The sequence below is a fragment of the Gouania willdenowi genome, chromosome 22, assembly GCF_900634775.1.
Source record: "Gouania willdenowi chromosome 22, fGouWil2.1, whole genome shotgun sequence".
Taxonomy (NCBI): Eukaryota; Metazoa; Chordata; class Actinopteri; order Blenniiformes; family Gobiesocidae; genus Gouania; species Gouania willdenowi.
In genome coordinates this window covers 32,655,532-32,675,151 of record NC_041065.1, presented here as the reverse complement: position 1 = coordinate 32,675,151, position 19,620 = coordinate 32,655,532, and the positions used below count along the sequence as shown (strand labels likewise).

General features: G+C 38.7%; 1 protein-coding gene across 3 annotated transcripts in view; it reads right to left on the bottom strand.

Moving 5' to 3' along the window:
• Positions 1-840: 840 nt before the first annotated feature.
• The window catches only part of LOC114456080 (single-stranded DNA-binding protein 3), a 43,892-nt gene continuing 25,112 nt past the window's right edge, over positions 841-19,620 (bottom strand). Inside the window, exons 5-18 of one of the 3 annotated variants that reach the window (XM_028437603.1) lie at positions 11,559-11,648; positions 8,102-8,185; positions 6,230-6,289; positions 6,079-6,145; positions 5,304-5,368; positions 5,149-5,210; positions 4,994-5,039; positions 4,030-4,065; positions 3,735-3,786; positions 3,498-3,568; positions 3,348-3,426; positions 3,222-3,250; positions 3,035-3,136; positions 841-1,618 (exon numbers count right to left, since the gene is read on the bottom strand). In XM_028437603.1, the coding sequence (XP_028293404.1) occupies positions 1,589-1,618; positions 3,035-3,136; positions 3,222-3,250; positions 3,348-3,426; positions 3,498-3,568; positions 3,735-3,786; positions 4,030-4,065; positions 4,994-5,039; positions 5,149-5,210; positions 5,304-5,368; positions 6,079-6,145; positions 6,230-6,289; positions 8,102-8,185; positions 11,559-11,648 (873 nt within the window). In that variant the 3' untranslated portion in view covers positions 841-1,588. Of the gene's footprint in view, positions 1,619-3,034; positions 3,137-3,221; positions 3,251-3,347; positions 3,427-3,497; positions 3,569-3,731; positions 3,787-4,029; positions 4,066-4,993; positions 5,040-5,148; positions 5,211-5,303; positions 5,369-6,078; positions 6,146-6,229; positions 6,290-8,101; positions 8,186-11,558; positions 11,649-19,620 lie in introns of all 3 variants that reach the window. The other 2 variants (XM_028437602.1, XM_028437604.1) reach the window with 2 other exon arrangements.

The window sequence follows — 19,620 nt, the reverse complement described above, 5'->3', positions numbered from 1 at the left end:
GGACAGAAAGATGGAGAGCGTTTGTACAACAGCGTGTGATTGGACGCAGACGGAGGGACACGCCCACTTTCTGTCGGCTTCCATCTTTGGACGGTTTGTTCCGGAAGTGTTCATGCAAATCTACAGCCAGAAACGGAAGGAAACCAGTTTGGATTTGAAATAAAAACTAATGGGAGTGTGTGTTTGTGTGTGTGTGGAGGTTAAATACAGTATTTAAATTAATAAAAATAAAGAGAAGTTAAAAAAAAAAAAAAATTAAAAAAAAACAGGTGGGAAAAAAGAATAAATTGAAAAAAAGGTAATAAAAGAAAAGAATAGGAAGAGAAGGGAAATAAAATAAAAAAAAAAAAATTAGGTGGAAAAAAGGAAAATAAAACTGTAAAAAAAGGGTGACAAAAGGGAAAATGGGTAAAACAAGGAAGAATAATGAGGAAAAAAATAAAGGGGAAAACCTAAAAAGAAAAAAGGGAAGAAAAGACTAAAAAAAGAAAAAAGGAAAAAGGGGGGATATTGGATAGCAGCTCCAGTTTCAGTTCATCATGATTCATATTAATCTCTCAAGTGTTCAGTTGTGAGTTGAAATATCAAAAGATGTCGATGATATCAAAATGCATTTTACAGTATTTACACCCACAAAATAAAAATATTACAAATGTTAAAGTAATAATCCAGTCTGACGATGAAAAGTAACAAAAACAAGAAGAATCAGACTGAGGTGTGTGTGTTTCCTGGTGGTGTGTGTGTGTGTGTGTGTGTGTGTGTGGGGTGACCGACTTGCGGCTGCTGATTGAACAAAATATTTACAGGTGTTAAAAAAAAAAAAAAAAAAAAACAAAGACTCATGAGAGAAAATAAAAAGTCGATCAATAAATAAATGTGTGCGAGTGAAGAAGAAGAAGAAGAAGAAGAAGAAGAAGAAAAAGAAGAAGAAGAAGGGAGAGGAGCCATGATGACCTCAGAGGACCAAACAGTACCAGGATGTATGGAGGTGTGTCTACCAGCAGGGGGCGGAGCCTTCATCACCACGTGTCCAGTAAAAACATGTGGATTTGAATGCATCATAATAATATCATTAATAACAATAATACAACAATTAAAATAACAATGATACAATACATACACAAATAAAAATAAACGAACAAAAACAATGAAGGTCGCTGTTCATTGGTTGCCACGGCAGCGCCATTACAGAGTCTGAGCCGCGCACAAGTCCATCCCACAGCTGGAAGAGGAGGAGCTCCGTCCTCCAGGCCCCGCCCTTTGCTCATTGTCTTGACCCCGACAGGAAGCCGGGGAGGCCGGGGGCGGAGTCGGAGAGGACGCTCTTCCTGTTGCTCTGCGGCAGCTTCCTGTTTCCTGCTCCTGGCTTGAGGCGCGTCGCGGCGTGTTCGAACGCCGCCACCGCCACGGAAGGCTGAGCGTCCAGGAGGGGGCGGGGCCAATAGAGAGTGTGTGTGAGAAGGAGGAGGAAGTGATGGTCCAATCCGAGGCGAGGGAAGGATTGGTTTGAAGAAAATAAAAATGAGGTGCAGGAAGGGGGCGGGGTCAAAATACAAAAAAAAAAATAAAAATAAAAATAAAAATAAAATCACACACTCATCGTCATGTTGGGAGAATACTGCAAAAAAGAGAAGGAAAGGGGGTGTGGCATGAGTGGACACGTCACTGACAACATCCAATCACCAGATGGCGCCAAAACACAGTGTGGGCAGCCCTAAAGGATGGAGGTGGGGCTTAGAGCTGGAGTCAACCAATCAGCACACTGCATCTGTGTGTGTGTTGCTGATCATTTGAATCCAAAGCCGATCTCCCTCTAACTTTAACATCAAACAGTGATTGTGAAACATGTAAAATATAAAGTATTGATCTCAGATTAATTCCCATCACTGACACTGAGAACAGGAGGATCAATGAGTGGGTTCAATGCAAGCAGAACCTCAGCTGGAGCATGTTTGTTAGAGCTGCAGCTTAAAGCTGCAGTATGTAGAAAGAAAAAATCCGTTCCTTCTCTGTGTTTGTGACTTTATTCTGTTTCTTCTCCACCTTAGTCTGTTTTTATCCTTCGTCTTTGCTGTGTAACTGTTGCGTTTAACGCTGTGATGGAGACTTTTGCTGGAACGTCCGCAAATGCACGTTTACAGCCAATAGAAACGCACAAAATAGCTCAAGATTAGCTGATATCCAGCGTCACGCTCCTGGATTTATGAACTTCATTTACACTCAGGAGAAGAGATTCAATGTCCACCCAGAACACTTTGGATTACAATATGATCAAAGATCATTATGTATTTATGACCAAATGATGCCAAAAAAGAAGTACAAACTGCAGCTTTAATTATTGATTATTTATCAGACAAACACTGTTTAGGCCTTATGGATCAATAAATTAATGATGATTTCATCAAAAACAAAAAAATAAAGATGCAAATGTTTGAAATTGTTTGAAGTGAGTTTTGATCTCCACTATAAACTCTCTCTTATTGACATTGTTGGTAAAGTTTGGCGCATTGCATTGTGGGATGTGGAGTCCTGTAGGCGGATGCATAGAAGTGTTTTACATTATTCTGATAGAAAAAGAAGAACAGACGAAGAGGACAAAGAAGAAAAAGAAAAAGAAATCACAGTAAGATCAAAATAAAAACACTTCTATGCTTCCGTCTACACGACTCCACATCCCACAATGCAATGTGAGGCCTTACTGTGTCATGATTTTAAATAAAGAGCATAAAAAAACTAGTCGGATTGATTCTTTCCGTTCCAGAACATTAAATCTGTTCTTTCCAACTGTTTTCTGTGACCACAGAAAATCTGAGGCTCTAACATCGCGACTGATTGGACGAAATATGGAGTTTTTGTCCCTCTGCCGTTCGTCTGAATGTACTTCATTCCAGCCCTAACTGAGATGTATCCATGTTGGAACGCCTCTCTACTTGCATTCTCCCACTGCTTCACTGGTTGAGGGGGTAGGGTGGTGGGGAAGGGGGGTGGAAAGCTCATCAGGCTGTGGGACGTCCCTCCCTCCCTCTATACTCACACTTTCACTTTGGAATGGGTTCAAGAAGTTTCCGCCCATTTCTCCGTCATCCCTCGGCGTCCCTGGGGGGTTGTTCATTCCCCCCATGTTGTTTGGAGAGCTCTGTGGGGGGTTGGGGGGAGAGAAGATACAGGGGTGAAACCATGAACTGGTCCCAGTAACACATGGACTGGGTGGTGGGACTCACCTTTGGAAGCCCGTCCATGTCTCCAGATCCTGAACAGAGAGACACACAGAGGTCAAAGGTCATGTTCACACACACACACGCAGACACAAACACGCAGACACACACACACACACACACACAACTGACCTAGTGATCCGTTCATGTGATGTGGCTCCATGGCGCCCATCGCTCCCATTGGCCCGTCAGGCCCCGGTCCCATTGGGAACTGGTGAGAAAGAGCAGGAAGTGAGCGCCTCGTGTTGCGAATCAAAGTTTTTTGAAGACCTAAAGACTCACGTTGGGTCTGTTTCCTCCTGGTCCGATGGGATTCATCATGGTGTAGATGTTTTCACTGGAGTTTGTGGAATCTGAGAAACATCAACTGGTTAGTGACAGGAAGTTCATTAAAAACAGCAGATGGATGAGAAGACTGGGTTGGGACACACACATACACGCACACACATACACGCACACACGCACAATGGGGGAGAGAGAGATGGGAGACACAGGTGTGATGATTGGGTGACGCACCACCTGGGCTGGGCATGATGGGCGTTCCTGGAGGACCGCCTCCCCCCGGAGGACCCTGAGGACCAATCAGAGAAGAGAAGAACGTCACGATTAAATGGAAAAAGGCAAAAAAAAATTCTATAAGGGTGGAAACATTTTTAAAAAAAGGGATTAAATGGGGAAAAAAAGGGGAAAAATGGGGGAATTAGTGAAAAATGAGTAAAGAAAAAATTAAAAGAAAAAAGTAGGAAAAAGGGAAAAAAGAACAGAAGAGAGGAAGAAAAAAAATAAGCAACAAAGAGATGAAGCTGGTACTTACCACGTAGTTTCCTGGAGACGATGAAGAGTATGCTATCTACAGGTGGACAGAGAACCGACCAATAGGAGAGTCAGAGAGTGTCAACGTCATTTCTGTTCAATGGTTTTATTGTGAAAGTCTGGTGTTGTGCAACTTTATTGTTGATCTACACTTAAAGTCTGTGTGAAGCAAATTCAGCCATTTTCTTCTAAACACATTAAAACGCTCATTAATGTTTTCCTTAAAACATGTAAAAAGCCTTTCAAACATTTAGAATGTAATTATGGAGCTAGGTTTCACAAACTGGGTTTCAAATTTCTGTGTTCAGGATTTAATGGGCGGGTCAGAAATCATAGCTGCGTTATGTAACATAGCCATCGTTGGCAAAAACCCGCCCCTGCTGCCGAAGCACACCAAACTTCTGAGGCCTCCAGAGGGTGCGATTCGGCCCTTAGCTGAAAACAAACCACATATTGGGACTCGGGAATAAAACGCATCAACTGGTGCCACATTTTCAACGTAATTAGCACTTTTTTACACCTCCATTGTGTGTTTCGCCTCTAGCGGACACAGTTCTGACTCTACCCGGGAGAGATGAACATATTCGGACTGAGGCGGAGCAGACCTTTCTGCTGACACATCGTCCGGCCCGATCCGAGCACTTTAGGAAAACCAATGGGAGAAGCAGTGTCGACGCTGGAGCCACTTTCACACTGCTCTCTCCCATAGAAAAAGTACACGGAGGCGGCGCCCTTCCCGTGCGTGGTTCCAGCGCCTCTAACTGACACGCCCCCAGTGTTTCAGAGCAGAGAGAAGTGCTTGTTTTTACATGATTTTGAGACCTGATTTTATAAACAGTGATCTTTCTGTGACATGACAAACTCATAACACACATTAATTCCTGCTTTACACAGACTTTAAGTGTTTCAGTTTATAACGTTCACTATTGGTCACTGTTAGCTTGTAGTGTGGAAGCGTGACTCACAGAGTTAGCGTTGGGTCCAGGCCACGGCCCTCTTCCTCCAGGACCCCTGAGGACACAAACATCAGTCAACAACTACATTTAAATATATAAACACTAAAGAAAAGAAGCTGCTTTAGACTTTATTTTAAGAGGAAAACGTTTTGAGAATCACTGACATGTTCATTCCAGGCATGGGTCCACCCATGGAGTTAGGAGGGGGCCTCATGCCACCATAGTTCTGATAGAACCACACAGGAGAACCACAGTGAGGCACAGCATTAACCCTTTAGAGTGTTAATCATCATCATCATCATCATCATCAGTGTGGTACCTGGGGGCCCATGGCCATCCCTCGAGGAGGGTTCATTCTCATTGGTCCTCCCATGTTAGGATGACCTGCAGGGCAAACACACACAGTCGCGCACACGCACGTGCTCTCTAAAGTGATCCATGAAAAGCTTCTACAGACTAAAAGTCCATAATCTCATTGGATTGTTTAGATTTAATCTGGAGCTCAGACACACCCACACCTCACATACAGGATGCTTCATATCACACTTAATCTTTACTATTAGGAAGCTATTTAATTAGCCACATTGATATATTGATACTAGTTTGATAACAGGAAACAGAGTATCAGATTATATGAGCCTACATCTAAATTCATAGATATAAACAAATACAAGCAGTCCATTAACGCTCAATTGTTTCCCCTTTTTTTTTTTTTATCCTTTTTGTTTTTTTTTTTTCTCTTTTCCTTATTTATTTTTTACTTTTTCATGCCAAGAAAAATAAATAAATCGTTTCTATTGTTCTATTCAATCATGTGTAAAAGTAACTCGTGTTTGTTTTTTATTGGATTCATTTAATTTATTTCTCCAGCTCTCCTAAATTATGATTTATTTATTTAATTAAATCTTGGAATATTTTTCTGTTTAAGGTTCAAATATCTGTAACTCATTGGTTAATAAATAAATCAGTTCTCTGATGTGTTATGAGTAAAATCACTTGATCAAGACTTTTCCTAACATTCAAACGCTACAAAATAACCCCTACAGTATGTACGGTTAGTGTTGATTTCATATTGATACGCTCTCCAGCCTCACCTTGCGGTCTCGTTGGGTCCAAACTGTTTGGCAGCAGAGGCTGAGAACCTGGGATCCCCCCTGGAGGCTGAGAACAAACAACATCAACAGATAAATAAACACTTAAATAATAAATAATAATCACAGCTGGAGCGGTGGACCCAGTGCGTACCTGGTTTGGCATTCTCAGCGTGGGGCGTGGTCCACCGGGATACCTCGGAGACATGAACGGCTGCAGAGAGAGAGAGAGAGAGAGAGAGAGAGAGAGAGAGAGAGAGAGAGAGAGAGAGAGAGAGAGAGAGAGAGAGAGAGAGAGAGAGAGAGAGAGAGAGATAGAGAGAGAGAGAGAGAGAGAGAGAGAGAGAGAGAGAGAGAGAGAGAGAGAGAGAGAGAGAGAGAGAGAGAGAGAGAGAGAGAGAGGTTAGGGTTTGAATCCCAGCTGAATGTGAGGCAGGGTTGGGGTCAATTATAATTTTATTCACATAATTTATACTTAATAATAATTATGATGTCATTATCAGAATCAGAAATACTTTATTTATTTCAGGGGGAAATTACACGTGTCAGAGGATCAAGAAATATTACAAAATTTAAAAAAATAAACACTAAACAAGAAGAAAACAAAAGGGGGAAAAAAAACCGTACATAATTCGGTAAAAGACCGTTTAATTAAATAAGGATTAAATACAAGTGCACACATTACAGTAAAAAAAAAAATACAATACGATACGATAAACTAACATACATCTTTTTTAATTTTTATTATAATTGTATTTGTAATTGAAAACATCTGTTGCTGTTGGAATTTAGTCCAGATAATTGACTTTGTAATTGTAATTGCCATGAAAATTCAATAAAAACTGTCAATTACAATTTAATTAAATGCAAAACAAATGTAGTTACCAAATAATAAAATATGTTTCATATTAACTTTTACCACTACCCGTCACTTCTCTTAATTAATATAAATCACCCACAACATAAATATTAATACCAATATATTCATTGATTAGGAAACCTAACAATGAAACCAAGGTATGAGAAACTAATTAGATGATAGATTATATTTATTAGTGTATTTTACAGCCGTTAGCATTGGAGATGCTAACAGAAGGCTAACACAAGAGGAAGGTTACGTTATTAAAGGCTCAGTAATTGGGATTAATAGTAATTGAACTTTAGTTATTTGATAACACAGTTGTAATTGACTTTCAAGGGAAAAATAATTGTAATTTTAATTGGAAAAAAACACCCACCAAATGAAATTCCTTGTATTGTTTTTAAACTGTACTGAATAAAAACTTTTCTGATTTCTGAAAAAATGCCAGTCATCGTAATCCTAATTGAATTGTAATTGAACATGAAAAATCAAAGATGTAATTGTAAATAAAAAATGTAATTGATTCCAACCCTGGTGTGAGGACTCACAGATGAACACAGCGTGGTCACACAATGAAGATAAACAACACATCCAGGAAGTGTCCCAGAAAAACCAGTGGCACAGGCGCGCACGTGTGTGTGTGTGTGTGTGTGTGTGTGTGTGTGTGTGTGTGTGTCCCACAGGGCTCCCTGCCTGCACGCGCTCAGACGATGCCCCCTGTGGTCGGCCCGCTTAGCGGAAGCGTGTCTGTCCACACGAAAAGGAAACCAGAAACCTGCACTGTTGCCAGTCGTAGCTACTGATGTGGATTACCACCACCCGACTGTCCATGGCCCGTCAGCACTAACACAAAGCTAAGCTAAGTGTGTAGCATGTGATGTGTTTATGGCGCCGTTCTCCTGGATTATTTATGAGGTGCAAGAACCAGGGAGGGAGGGAGGGAGGGAGGTGTGTGTGTGTGTGCGTGTGTGCGTGTGTGTGTAGGAGAAGATAAGCGTGCAACCCCCCACTAGCTGCTACGGGGGAGGGGCACGGAGTGAATTATTCATCCCACATGGGGACCGTCAGAGCTCGTCTACAAGAAGGAACCAGCACCAGAGCCTTGGGGGGTGGGGGGGTGGGAGGGGGGTCAAAAACATAGGCAGAGTGTTTTTAGGGTCTTACCTGGCCGTGGGGTCCCATCATGGGGTTGTTGGGGTTGTGTGGGGGGGGCTGTGCGTGGGGGGACTGCTGAGAGCCGGGCGGTCCCCTTTAAGAAAGAAAGTGACATCAGAGTGGGGTGGGGGTGGGGGGGGTTTGCACCTGGAGGAGTCAGCCAATCAGAGTTAAAGATGATGGAGGAAGGAAGGGGGGGTTAGGGGGGGCATGGGGTTGTTAGTGGAAAACTTTTAGTTCAAGGAAAAGGTGAAGAAATGTCGGCCCGTGCAGCGACTTATAAGAACAAACCAATCAGAAATAAATGGGGGGGGATCAGTTAGTATTGATCCTTTCAACCACATGGGGGCAGTGTTTGTATTTATTAAAGCAACGGGACAGGCAGCAACAGCTGGAAACAGCAGCAGAAAAAAACTACTAAAGTGATGTTTTTAGAGTCTCGGATTTTCTGTGATGGCAGAAAAACGTACGGAAAATAGGGAATTTACTTCCAGAAACAGAAATGGTAACAATATTATTTTATTTATTATCTTCAAACAAAAAATAAGCTAAAATGACCTGACACTAAATATATCCTCACATGTATGTTTGGGAAAATATCACACATTTACACAACTCGTAAACGTGTGGACAGAGAGAGAAAAATGTCAATTATTGCACAAAATCTGACATAATAAGAAATAAAAAGACATATTTCACCTTTTGAAATGTAACATTAACTAAACCCTCACCAACAATAATCACACATTTCCTCCATCAAATTTCACTGTAAAACAGTGGGCTAATGTTAGCTTTAGCATGTGTAGCTAACATTTCTACTGTGAATAAATGTGTATGAAGCATGTTGGCATTTTTTAGAGGAAATGAACAGCCTGTAATGATGTGATTATTAGAGAAGTAAACTTCTAACAGAATTGGGGAAATTAAAAAAAAAAAAAGGAAATCAGAGGCTCTAGGTTTTCCAAAGTGTGTTTGAAGCCTTTTTTTTTGTAGATGATGCTCATCAGCAGTACCTCTCATGGTAAAGCAGATATTGCAGAAAGTGAATGTCTCTTAATAAACTAGAACAAAAATGGAGTCGGACCAATCACTGTCCTCGTCTGGAGAAGAACCAAGAGAAATCTGTCTATAGGACTCCACATCCCACAATGCATTGCAGGAAACTATTCCAATTATGTCAGGGAGAGTTTCCAGTGCAGATTGAGTGGAATTTTTTGTTTTGAGCAAATGATAATAGATGTATTAATTGGAAAAGCAGTTTTAAGTAAAAAATAAAGATGACATAAAAAAATTATACATTTAGATTGTGATCGTCAATGACAATCAATTAGTTTAAAGTAAATTATTGACATTATTCACGCCCTAAACTAACAGAATTCTTAGTTTTTTCATCAGTAAAAGCATCTTTTTCCCACACCGACTCTGAGTTTTGCTAAAAGCTCATTTAGTCTGTGACAAATTAACGAGTGCTAATAACACGAGGAGAAATAAATCGTTTCAAATGCTCTTGACCCAGTGCACGGGTTAATCGTCTAAAAGGAGGGATTTTTTAACAGAAATGGTTTGAAATAATTAGACAATTAAACGAGTAATTCAACATTAATGTGCCCAAGTTTGCTCTTCCACCTATAAATTAGACAAAGTATGAACAGCATCAATGACACTTACATGTCCTTTTATTTATTTAATTATTTATTTTTAACCAATTTTTATTTAATTTCAGGACATTTTGCAGGTTTTAGGATTTTTTTCTGAGTTCTTTCAACAACAAATTACAACTGATTTATTTGATCATTTACACAATGATTCAAGTCTTCTCTCTCATTTTCACAGCGGGCCCAATCCGATGCGCTGAAGGGCCGGATTTGGCCCCGGGGCCGTGAGTTTGACATGTGTTCTACAGTGTTTATAACGTCCCTGTATCATCACCGTCCATTGTTGCACTAACATGAGTTTGTTCAGATAAATGAGTCGATGGATGTCGAGTGTTTCTTACAGCGAGATGACGAAGGGCAGACGTTCATACAGCCCCCCCCCCCAGCAGTGTTAAAAATAGCCCCTCCATGCGTCCACCCCCACCCTTTCCCTCCCTTTGCTTATTCACTATTGTCCTCTCACGAGTCGCCTCATGAACACTCCACCACCTTCATCAGAACCATCCTCATCCTCAGCAGTGATCTGAAACCAACTGTCTGTTACAGAGTGTGTGTGTGTGTGTGTGTGTGTGTGTGTGTGTGTGTGTGTGTGTGTGTGGCCACACGCTAAACACTCATCCCTTCACAGAGACAGAAATACAGATGAACGAGTGATGAAAAGGGATGAATGAAGCAAAGCCACCGACCAATGGGAACAACTGGGAACAACTGGGAACAACTGGGAACAACTGGGAACAACTGGGAACCACAAGTGCAACGAAAGGAAGTGTGAAGTTATCAGAATAAAGTTCAAAGACCAAATCAGTGGAAATGATCAATCGCTGGCCTTTGATACTGAAAATCAAAGTCTTTCTTTATTTATCTAATAAACTTTTAATTCTCTCTTTATATTGAGACGTTTACTATTTAAGAATCTGAAATGATTCCAAAGCAAACACTTTTAAAACTTTGGAGACGATCTTTGATCAGATAAAGTGTCACTTTGTTGAGCAATTAAAATCAAGATTATTTGCTTTAAAAAGCTTTAAATTGCTGATTGAAATGTTAGTTTTGATATCAAAAGTAAACTCTCTCTTATTGACACGGTGTTGGAAACATTTGTTGAATTGCATTGAGGGATGTGGAGTCCTGTAGACCAGGTGTTCTGTAATTTTATACATTTTTATACTCGTATTTTTATGTAATAATTTCGTATTGGTTTTGGAGTTCAGTTAGCATATCTGGATATTATTTTTCCGTGCTTTTGTCATTGTTTGGTCCTTTTTAACTGTACGTTTGCTGTTGTTTTGTGTATTTTTTATTTGTACATTTATGTTGAGGAATACTGGGAACAAACGAGAACAAAAATGCAGTCGAAACCAATCACTGTCCTCGTCTGGAGAAGAAACACCAGAAATCTGTCTCCAGGACTCCACATCCCACAATGCAATGCACCAAACACAATGTCAATTAACGAGTGTTTATAGTGGAGATGAAAATTAACTTATATATTTTTTCCAAGCAAATGAGGCATAAACTTTGTCTTTATTTGATAAAATAAAAAATCATCTCCTGCAGTTTCTTATTATTATATTATTATTATTATTATTATTATTATATTATTATTATTGTTATTACACCAACTAATTTTCCGATCAGTTTGGAACAAGTCACAGAATAATGTGTAAAATTTTAGTGAGGGCGGAGGAAACAATGTTGTTTTGTTCTGAAGGGAAATCATATGTATTGAGGAAAGAAAACATGAGCAGGTTTGTGATGTGGACGGTGACGGGGGGGAGGTGGGAGTGGGGTGGGAGTGTGGGGTGTCATACCTGGAAGAAGCCTGGGGGCATGGGGCCGCCTGGCATGGCGTCATTGGGGGGCATGTTGCCCATCACTGGGCTGGGGGCTGCTGCTGCACTCTGAAACACACACACAGATTACCATTAGATAACTCAGACAGTGATGGTGTAATAGCTCACAGAATACTGTAGGGGGCAGTGTGTGCACCTGCAATAGAACCAACTACCTCCTCAGTAAAGTTATTATCAAAGCCTCAACTAGTCATGTAAAGTCTTATTGTTCATTTCAGTGTCATTGATACTATTAAACAAACATTATTATTATTATTTCTACAGGATGAGAGGAACGTGAAACGACCTTTGTTTAAAGACATGTTATTATAAACATGTTTTTATGAAAACTGGATGTGTGGAGGATTAGGATTAGACTTGGATTCACCTCCACAATAACAAACACATTCTGTTCATAACATCACCAGTTATTGATATTACATACACATGGAAATACAATGTTTACAGTAGTAAATAGAGAAAAGAAACACACAACATATCAAATAATATGAGTAATAATTGATTAATAACCATCTTTACACAAAACTTTGTGTAGAATAATCACCAAACCACATGTTATAGTGTCACGTGTTCATTTGAACATCCATAAAGTCAGTAAAATGATGGTCCATTGTTCTATGAATCTGTGATAACCACATTTATTTATTCATCTGAATAATATTCTACTGTTATCCAGGAACAATTATTATATTATTATATTATTATTATTATTATTATTATAGTCATCTTAAAGATGTGATTTAATCAGAAATAAATGGGTAAGAAGTGACCCAAAATGGTGGAAAATGTGGTGAAATGGGATTCTAAAAACCACAGAAATTAGAGTGGCTAACAGCAGACAGAAAAAGTGGTAAAAAGGGTTCAAAGTGTCAATATTGGAACAATTAGTTTAAACTGGCAAATACTGACAAATTATGAATTGAGGTTAAATTGGCAAAAAAAATAAAATCATGAAATATGGTTGAAAACTGGTTAAAAGTGACAATAGTGGGTAAAAATATGTGACATTAGGTGTAAATAGTTTATAAGTGCTGAACATGTCTGTAAAAAAAAAAAAAATGTGTGGAAAAGTCATTGAAATGTGATTGTAAAACTGTCAGAAATGGGGTAGTAATTTAGCAAAAATACATTAAAAGGAGCAAAAATATGGCAAAAAAAAAGTGATGGAATGAAAATGTTAAAATATGGTGAGTTTGGTGTAGTTGTAGAAAATGGGTACAAAATAAGCAAAAATGGGCTGAAATTGTTTAAGAAAAATATTCTTAGTTTCTTGAAGGCATCTGACGACCCCCTCCCAGTGCCTCGCGACCCCAAATGGGGTCCTGACCCCAAGGTTGAGAACATAAACTTTAGCCACATTATTCCTGGACTTTGTACTTCCTGATTATTAGAGCAACTTCCTGTGGTACAAACAAACTCAAATAGAGAATTAGCTAGAAAAAGACTCTCATCCCCCTTTTATTGTTGTTATAAAGTTAACTGCTCAACTTCCACTTCCAGCCTTTCACAACAAGAGCCCTGAATAAGGCTGTTAAATGCTCTAGTCATCCAGCAGCGTTAGCGTTTTGACCGTGCACATTATCAATGCTATCAACTCTTTCATCCATGGTCACTTCTCAGAATATGATGCTAGGCTAACACACAGCTAACAGGGCTAACTCAGCGTAGCAGCAGTCTACTAAATACAAGCTATCAGGTCTAGACAGAGGTTTTTCTTTAGAAATTAAAGTGGCTCCATTTGTGGAGAGTTTTTAAGATAATTTTGTAACAATTGTTTAAAGCTCCTCAACCTTGGGGTCAGTTCAAGAACAAGAATAATTTCAGCCCATTTTTGCTTATTTTTACCCTTTTTCTCCAACTACACCAAACTTGTCACATTTTAACCTATTTTCATCACTTTTTCTTGCATTATTTTTGCTCCTTTTAATGCATTTTAATGCATTCTTTCCACTTTTCCACTTTCAAGACATGTTCAGCACTTATAAACCCATTCCACCACTTTCTTGCTAATATCACATATTTTTACCCATTATTGTCACTTAACCTTTTTTTTTCCACCATATTTCATGATTATTTTTGCCAATTTTAAACACATTCACCATTTGTCATGCCCATTATTGCCAGTTTAAACTAACTATTTGAAACTTTTAAGCCAATATTGACACTTTGAACCTTTTTTACCGCTTTTTCTGTCTGTTTTTGTCTTTCAACCAATTGTCTGTAGTTTTTTTAAATCCCATTTCATCATCTTTTCCACCATTTTTGATCACTTTTAACCCATTTTATTTATGATAAAACAATGATTCATCTTTAAACTATGGACCATCTACTATGGCCCAAATAATAATAACTTCCTGGATAACAGTGGATATTATTCAGATAAATCAAAACTCATCTGAACCTGAACTGCGTTAAAGTGCTGAGTAAGGTGAATCCGTGTTAGATGATGTCATTTAACACGTTTAGGGGTGAGCAAATGCAGACGTTTTTCAACCAAACAAGCTTAGCTAATGCTAATTAAATTAGCACAGCGGCATAGGCGCTAACTCACTTCACGCTCTTCAACAATTAAAGTGCAGTGGAAAAGTGAAAGGGGTAATAAGATATACTGGTGTTGTCAGATTCATGTCCACAGTGCTTACAGTAAGACCACACACACACACACACACACACCACACACACACACACACACACACACACAACACACACACACACAACACACACACACACACACACACAACACACACACACACACACACACACACACACACACACACACACACACACACACACACACACAAAGAGTTGCATCACAGGCTCATGCAGTGCAGGAAGAAGGCACACAGGGGAGGGGCTTTAGGACCCAGGGGAGGGAGTCACTTAAACACACCTCCCCCTATCGTTATGCTAATTGTGGAAGTGAACGTGAGCACGCCGCTGAGTCCCAGGGGACGATACGAGGTCGGATACCCCCCCCTTCCCTCTCGATATTTTCACCTCGTTGTGTGACACACACACACACACACCACAACCCCCCCCCCACCCCCAGTTGGGTGTCAGCAGCTTGCAGAAGCTGTTGCCATGGCGACAGGTCCTCTCTGTCCCCCTGGCAATCCCCCGCTCCAGTGAGAGCAGTGTGAGAAGGAGAGAACACGCAGAGGAAGAGACGTTCCTGTTTCTCCATCATCACTCCGTCACATGAAGAAATCTGCTCGGGAATTCTCCAACTTCAATGAATCCAAACTAAAAGACGGAGTTCTGTCACCACCAGCGAAGAAGAAGAAGGTAGATGTAATATGAGTTTGGACATTATGAAAACCATCTGGCCTGAGGATCCACCACTGTTTCTTCAGCTTTAATTCACACACACTCAACTGTTTCCTTTTCAATCCCAGAAATTCATTTTATGCGGGAAGAGAAAACCAGTAATTACAACATTATTGTGCTCTAGTTTAAACATCTGCGTTTACATGAAATACTAAATATGTAAGAAACCAACCAAAAAGTGACAGATATCAGTCCCAGCAGGGTCTCCACTTTAAATGTCCTTAATTTTGTGCACAATTTCATTTTAATTAAGGAAAATATTATGTAATCATTTGAGGAAAATTGAAGAATTTTGTAAGAAATTTAGCGTTTTTTTCATCCAAAGTACCAGGAAAACTGTGAGAACCTGCAAATATTGTTGAGTTTCATTTATACAATGATTCATGTCTTCTCTGTTATTTTGACTTTCTCCTGCGGGCCAAATTGGATGCACCAAAGGGCCGGATTTGGCCCGCAGGCCTTGGGTTTGACACGTGGTGTAAAACAAGAGGGTAATTCTCTGGTTGGAGTTAATTAAAGGTTTTATAAATAAATTTGGGATCATATCACACATATTTATGTGATTTTTCCTTTAAACGAGAATTAGCATGTGGCTAACGTAGCTAATGTGACGTGATTTCAGTGCAGAATCCCATCTGAAGCATATAAAATGTTACATTATTAACAGTAACTGACTCTATTAACCCTATTTATCATGTTTGGTATGAGTTCAGGACATTTATTAACCAGTAAAGTATCTAAACATGGAAAAAAATGAGAAAGTCTTCATATCAATCAGATTTTGCGTGTGGTAACTGACATTTTGGCGGGACTGACTTTAAAGACCAACACAAATGTTTTGGTTACTGAAGAAAGAAGCTGTATTAGCACGTGCACAACATCATCATCATCATCAGAGGGAGAACATGCAAACCCTTGATCTACCAAGCACCCAATCACAGGACAGGAGGAGGAGTCAGCTGGCTACAAAACGACCCGTGATTAATAATCCATGTTGGAACAGCAGACTAATGATCTGATTGGCTGTATTGATCCTCCCTCTGCTCATCTCTCATTGGACAGACTGGACCAATCAATAGTGCTCAACGCATTATTGACCCCCGCCCTGATACCTTTCACTGCCATGAAGACACACGCATAAATAGTGGGAGGAGAGAGAGAGTGTGTGTGTACTTCATCAGCGTCTCCTTGACCGGTAGAAAGAAAGAAAGAAAGAAAGAAAGACACACACAGACACACACCACACACCCACACACACACACACCTCACACACACAGACACACACACACCTCCCACACACAGACACAGACACACTCACCTCACACACACACACACACACACACACACACACACACACACACACACACACACACACACACACACACACACACACACACACACACACACACACACACACACACACAGCCTCGTTTGTCAGTCCAGTCTAAACATTGTTTATGTTTGCTACGAACACAACAGGACAGCACACGCACAACACATGAAAGCACCACTACGCACTCTACACCAGTGTTTCTCAAATGGGGGTACGCGATGGCACTACAGGGGGTACTAGAGAGAGAGAGAGAGGAAAATGAACAAATGAAAACGTAAAAATATATGGGGTTTTAAATGTTTAGTTTTAGTTAAAAATGATAATCATACTAATTATTACCAGCAACTCACAAAAATGGCAACAAAAACACACAAAATAAGAGAAAAATATACTGAATAACAAAAAGAACAGACAAACGACAACAAAATACACAAAAAAAAACCCAATAAAAACACACTAAGGGAGAAAAGTACCATTACCAGCAACACAAAAAACGACAACAAAGACATTAAACGAGAGAAAAATACACAAAAATAACAGAGAAACCAACCAAACGACACCAAAAACACACAAAGTAAGAGAAAAATATACTGAATAGGAAAAAGAACAGACAAATGACAACAAAATACACAAAATTATGATAGAAATGATCTTGATTAGAACATGAACTAAAAAAACAAAGGTCAGTGTTGGTTCCACATCAGGAGGGAAATGACCAGAAATAATGAAAAAAACTATAGAAATAAATCTATTCATGAGGCACTAAATAGTGTTTCATTCACTTATTTACAATGTTGGATTCTTTATAATGTGTGTTTTTACTCAATCATTCCATCATTATGATCTATAGTTAATTTCTTCATAGAATTGAACATAAGGGGGGACTTGAACCACTGATCTACAACAACAACAACAACCAGGAACATGAGCAGCTTTAGAACCAAAGCGAGTGAAGATGTTGGACCTGCATTCCTTAAAGGGACAGGACACCGTCACAGAGTCACTGACTTACAGTCAGAGTTAGGCTCAATTACAAATATAATTATAAAACATGTATTTTACAGCTGATTTAGGACCCGTTAGCATTAGAGATGCTAACGGGAAGCTAACACACGAGGAAGGTTAACTTTTATTAGGTTACTTTTTTCAGGCTTAGGAATTGTGATTAATTGTAATTGAACTTTAGTAATTGAGAACGTAATTGTAATTGACTTTGAGGATAAAAATTGTTATTTAATTGTAATTGAAAAAAAAAAGCAGGTAACTGTAATCGTGAATGAATTGTAATTGAACATGGGTAATTGAAAAGGTCATTTTAGCTGAAAAATGTAATTGATCCCAACTCTGGCTATAGCTGCTGGAGACCAAAATAAAAAGATATAAAATGTTAAAATGACTGCTTAAAAATTTTATTTTTATCTCCACTGTAAAGTCTCTCTAATTGACTTTGTTGGTGAAGTTAAGTGCATTGCATTATGGGATGTGGAGTCCTGTAGACAGATCTGAACAAACTTTAAATATTTCAAAGACTGTGGCTGTGATGTAAATGTCCCACTAACGTACTCTGCACTACAAACTCACTGAGTATATAATGTCTAGTATATACTATATACACACACATTTACAGGGACCCTCCACTGTGCTACTGACTAAACATCCTGTTAACTTCAAAATAAGAGTCCTATTCACAAAAGAGTTAAAAAATAAAAAAAAAACCTAAAAGAAGACAAGAGATGCTTTTATTTTGAAAAGGGAGTGTTTGATTTTTAGCTTGAAGCTCGTCCAAGGACCATTTTATATTCAGCTCCCAATGCATCATGGGACAGTTGAGTATGACTAGTATGCCCACTGTGCATACTTAGAGAATGTCCCCAGATAGTATACATCCTAGTATTTATCACCTACTCAATCTATTCATACTATCTAATGTAAACAACACTACATACTCATTTAGACACTTAGTACTTCCTGTGTCAACATATGTGACATTAGGTGGAAAAGTGGTGGAAAGGGTCTTACAATGTCTTAAAAGTGGAAAAAATGTGCAGAAAAGGTATTGAAATGTGACGTAGAAGTGTCAGAAATGGACAGTAATGTAGCAAAATACATTAAAGGAGCAAATATATGGCAAAAAAAGTGATGAAAAAAAAGGTTCAAATATGGTTAGTTTGGTGAAGTTGTAGAAAAATGGTCAAAATAAGCAAAAATGGGATCAAATTGTTCAGAAAATATTCATAGTTTCTAAAAAACTGGACCAAATGATCTTTGATTTATTATTTAATGATCGATGAGGCCTACACTGTCGTTATTTGAACAATAATGCAAGTTTAAACATCCTAAACATATTGTTTAGCATGATTTAAGTTAAGTTTTTATTCAGACTTTTTAAAAACACTGGTGTGTGATTGGAACTGTTGGCTTTGAGTCCCTGCAGACGCAGCATGTTCAGAGCTTTAATATTTGATACTTCCAGGAAACAGATTCCAGGGTGGGGGAGTCTTTAAAAAACACACTTCACAGTTGTCATCCACGCGGGAATTTAAACTGTTATTTTGTGATGCATGTGAATGTGTTTTTAAAACTTGAATCCTTACAACATCAGATTTCCTGCTTCAAAATGTCCCAAAACTCTGTTAAAGACATTTCCATTTAAGTTTACGCTTTGTTGTTTTTTTTCTAATCAGACTCATTTCAGGCTGTTAAACTTCCTCAACTGATGCCAAACATGCTAATTATACTTAATGGAGTTAATCATCGTCAATAATATCATATTTCTCACCTGTAGAACTATGCTCAGATCACGTAGTGCGACATGTGACAGATCGGTGTGTTTTTGCTACACATGCTAAAGCTAACACTAGCCCAAACAATTCATAGTAAAAAATATGAAGAAAAAATATATATAATGTCCATGTACAGTATATATCACCTACTATCTGAAAATGTAATTGTTTTGCACTTTTTGTTTTTCTTAACACTCTTTATTTATATTTTATAATTATTATTATTATTTCATTTTGCCATCCTTGTTCTCGTCTTTTTTCTCTATATTTATTGTTGAACCATTTCATTAAAACAAATTTCTCGTATTGTCTAAAAGCTACACTTGGCAATAAAACAGATTGTGATTGATTTTTAAAAACATGATTATTTATTCTGTTATCTCACCATTTCCATATTGTCTCATGTTACGAGAACATTTTTCATTTCCGTCTCTCTGTCCACATGTTTATCACAACTAATTGTGTGTAAATGTTTGATATTTTGATTGAAATTTCTGCTTGATTTTGTTTAAAAAATAAAACTAAACAAAATTAATAATACTATTAACAATATTTCCATTTCAGGATGTGAATTTGA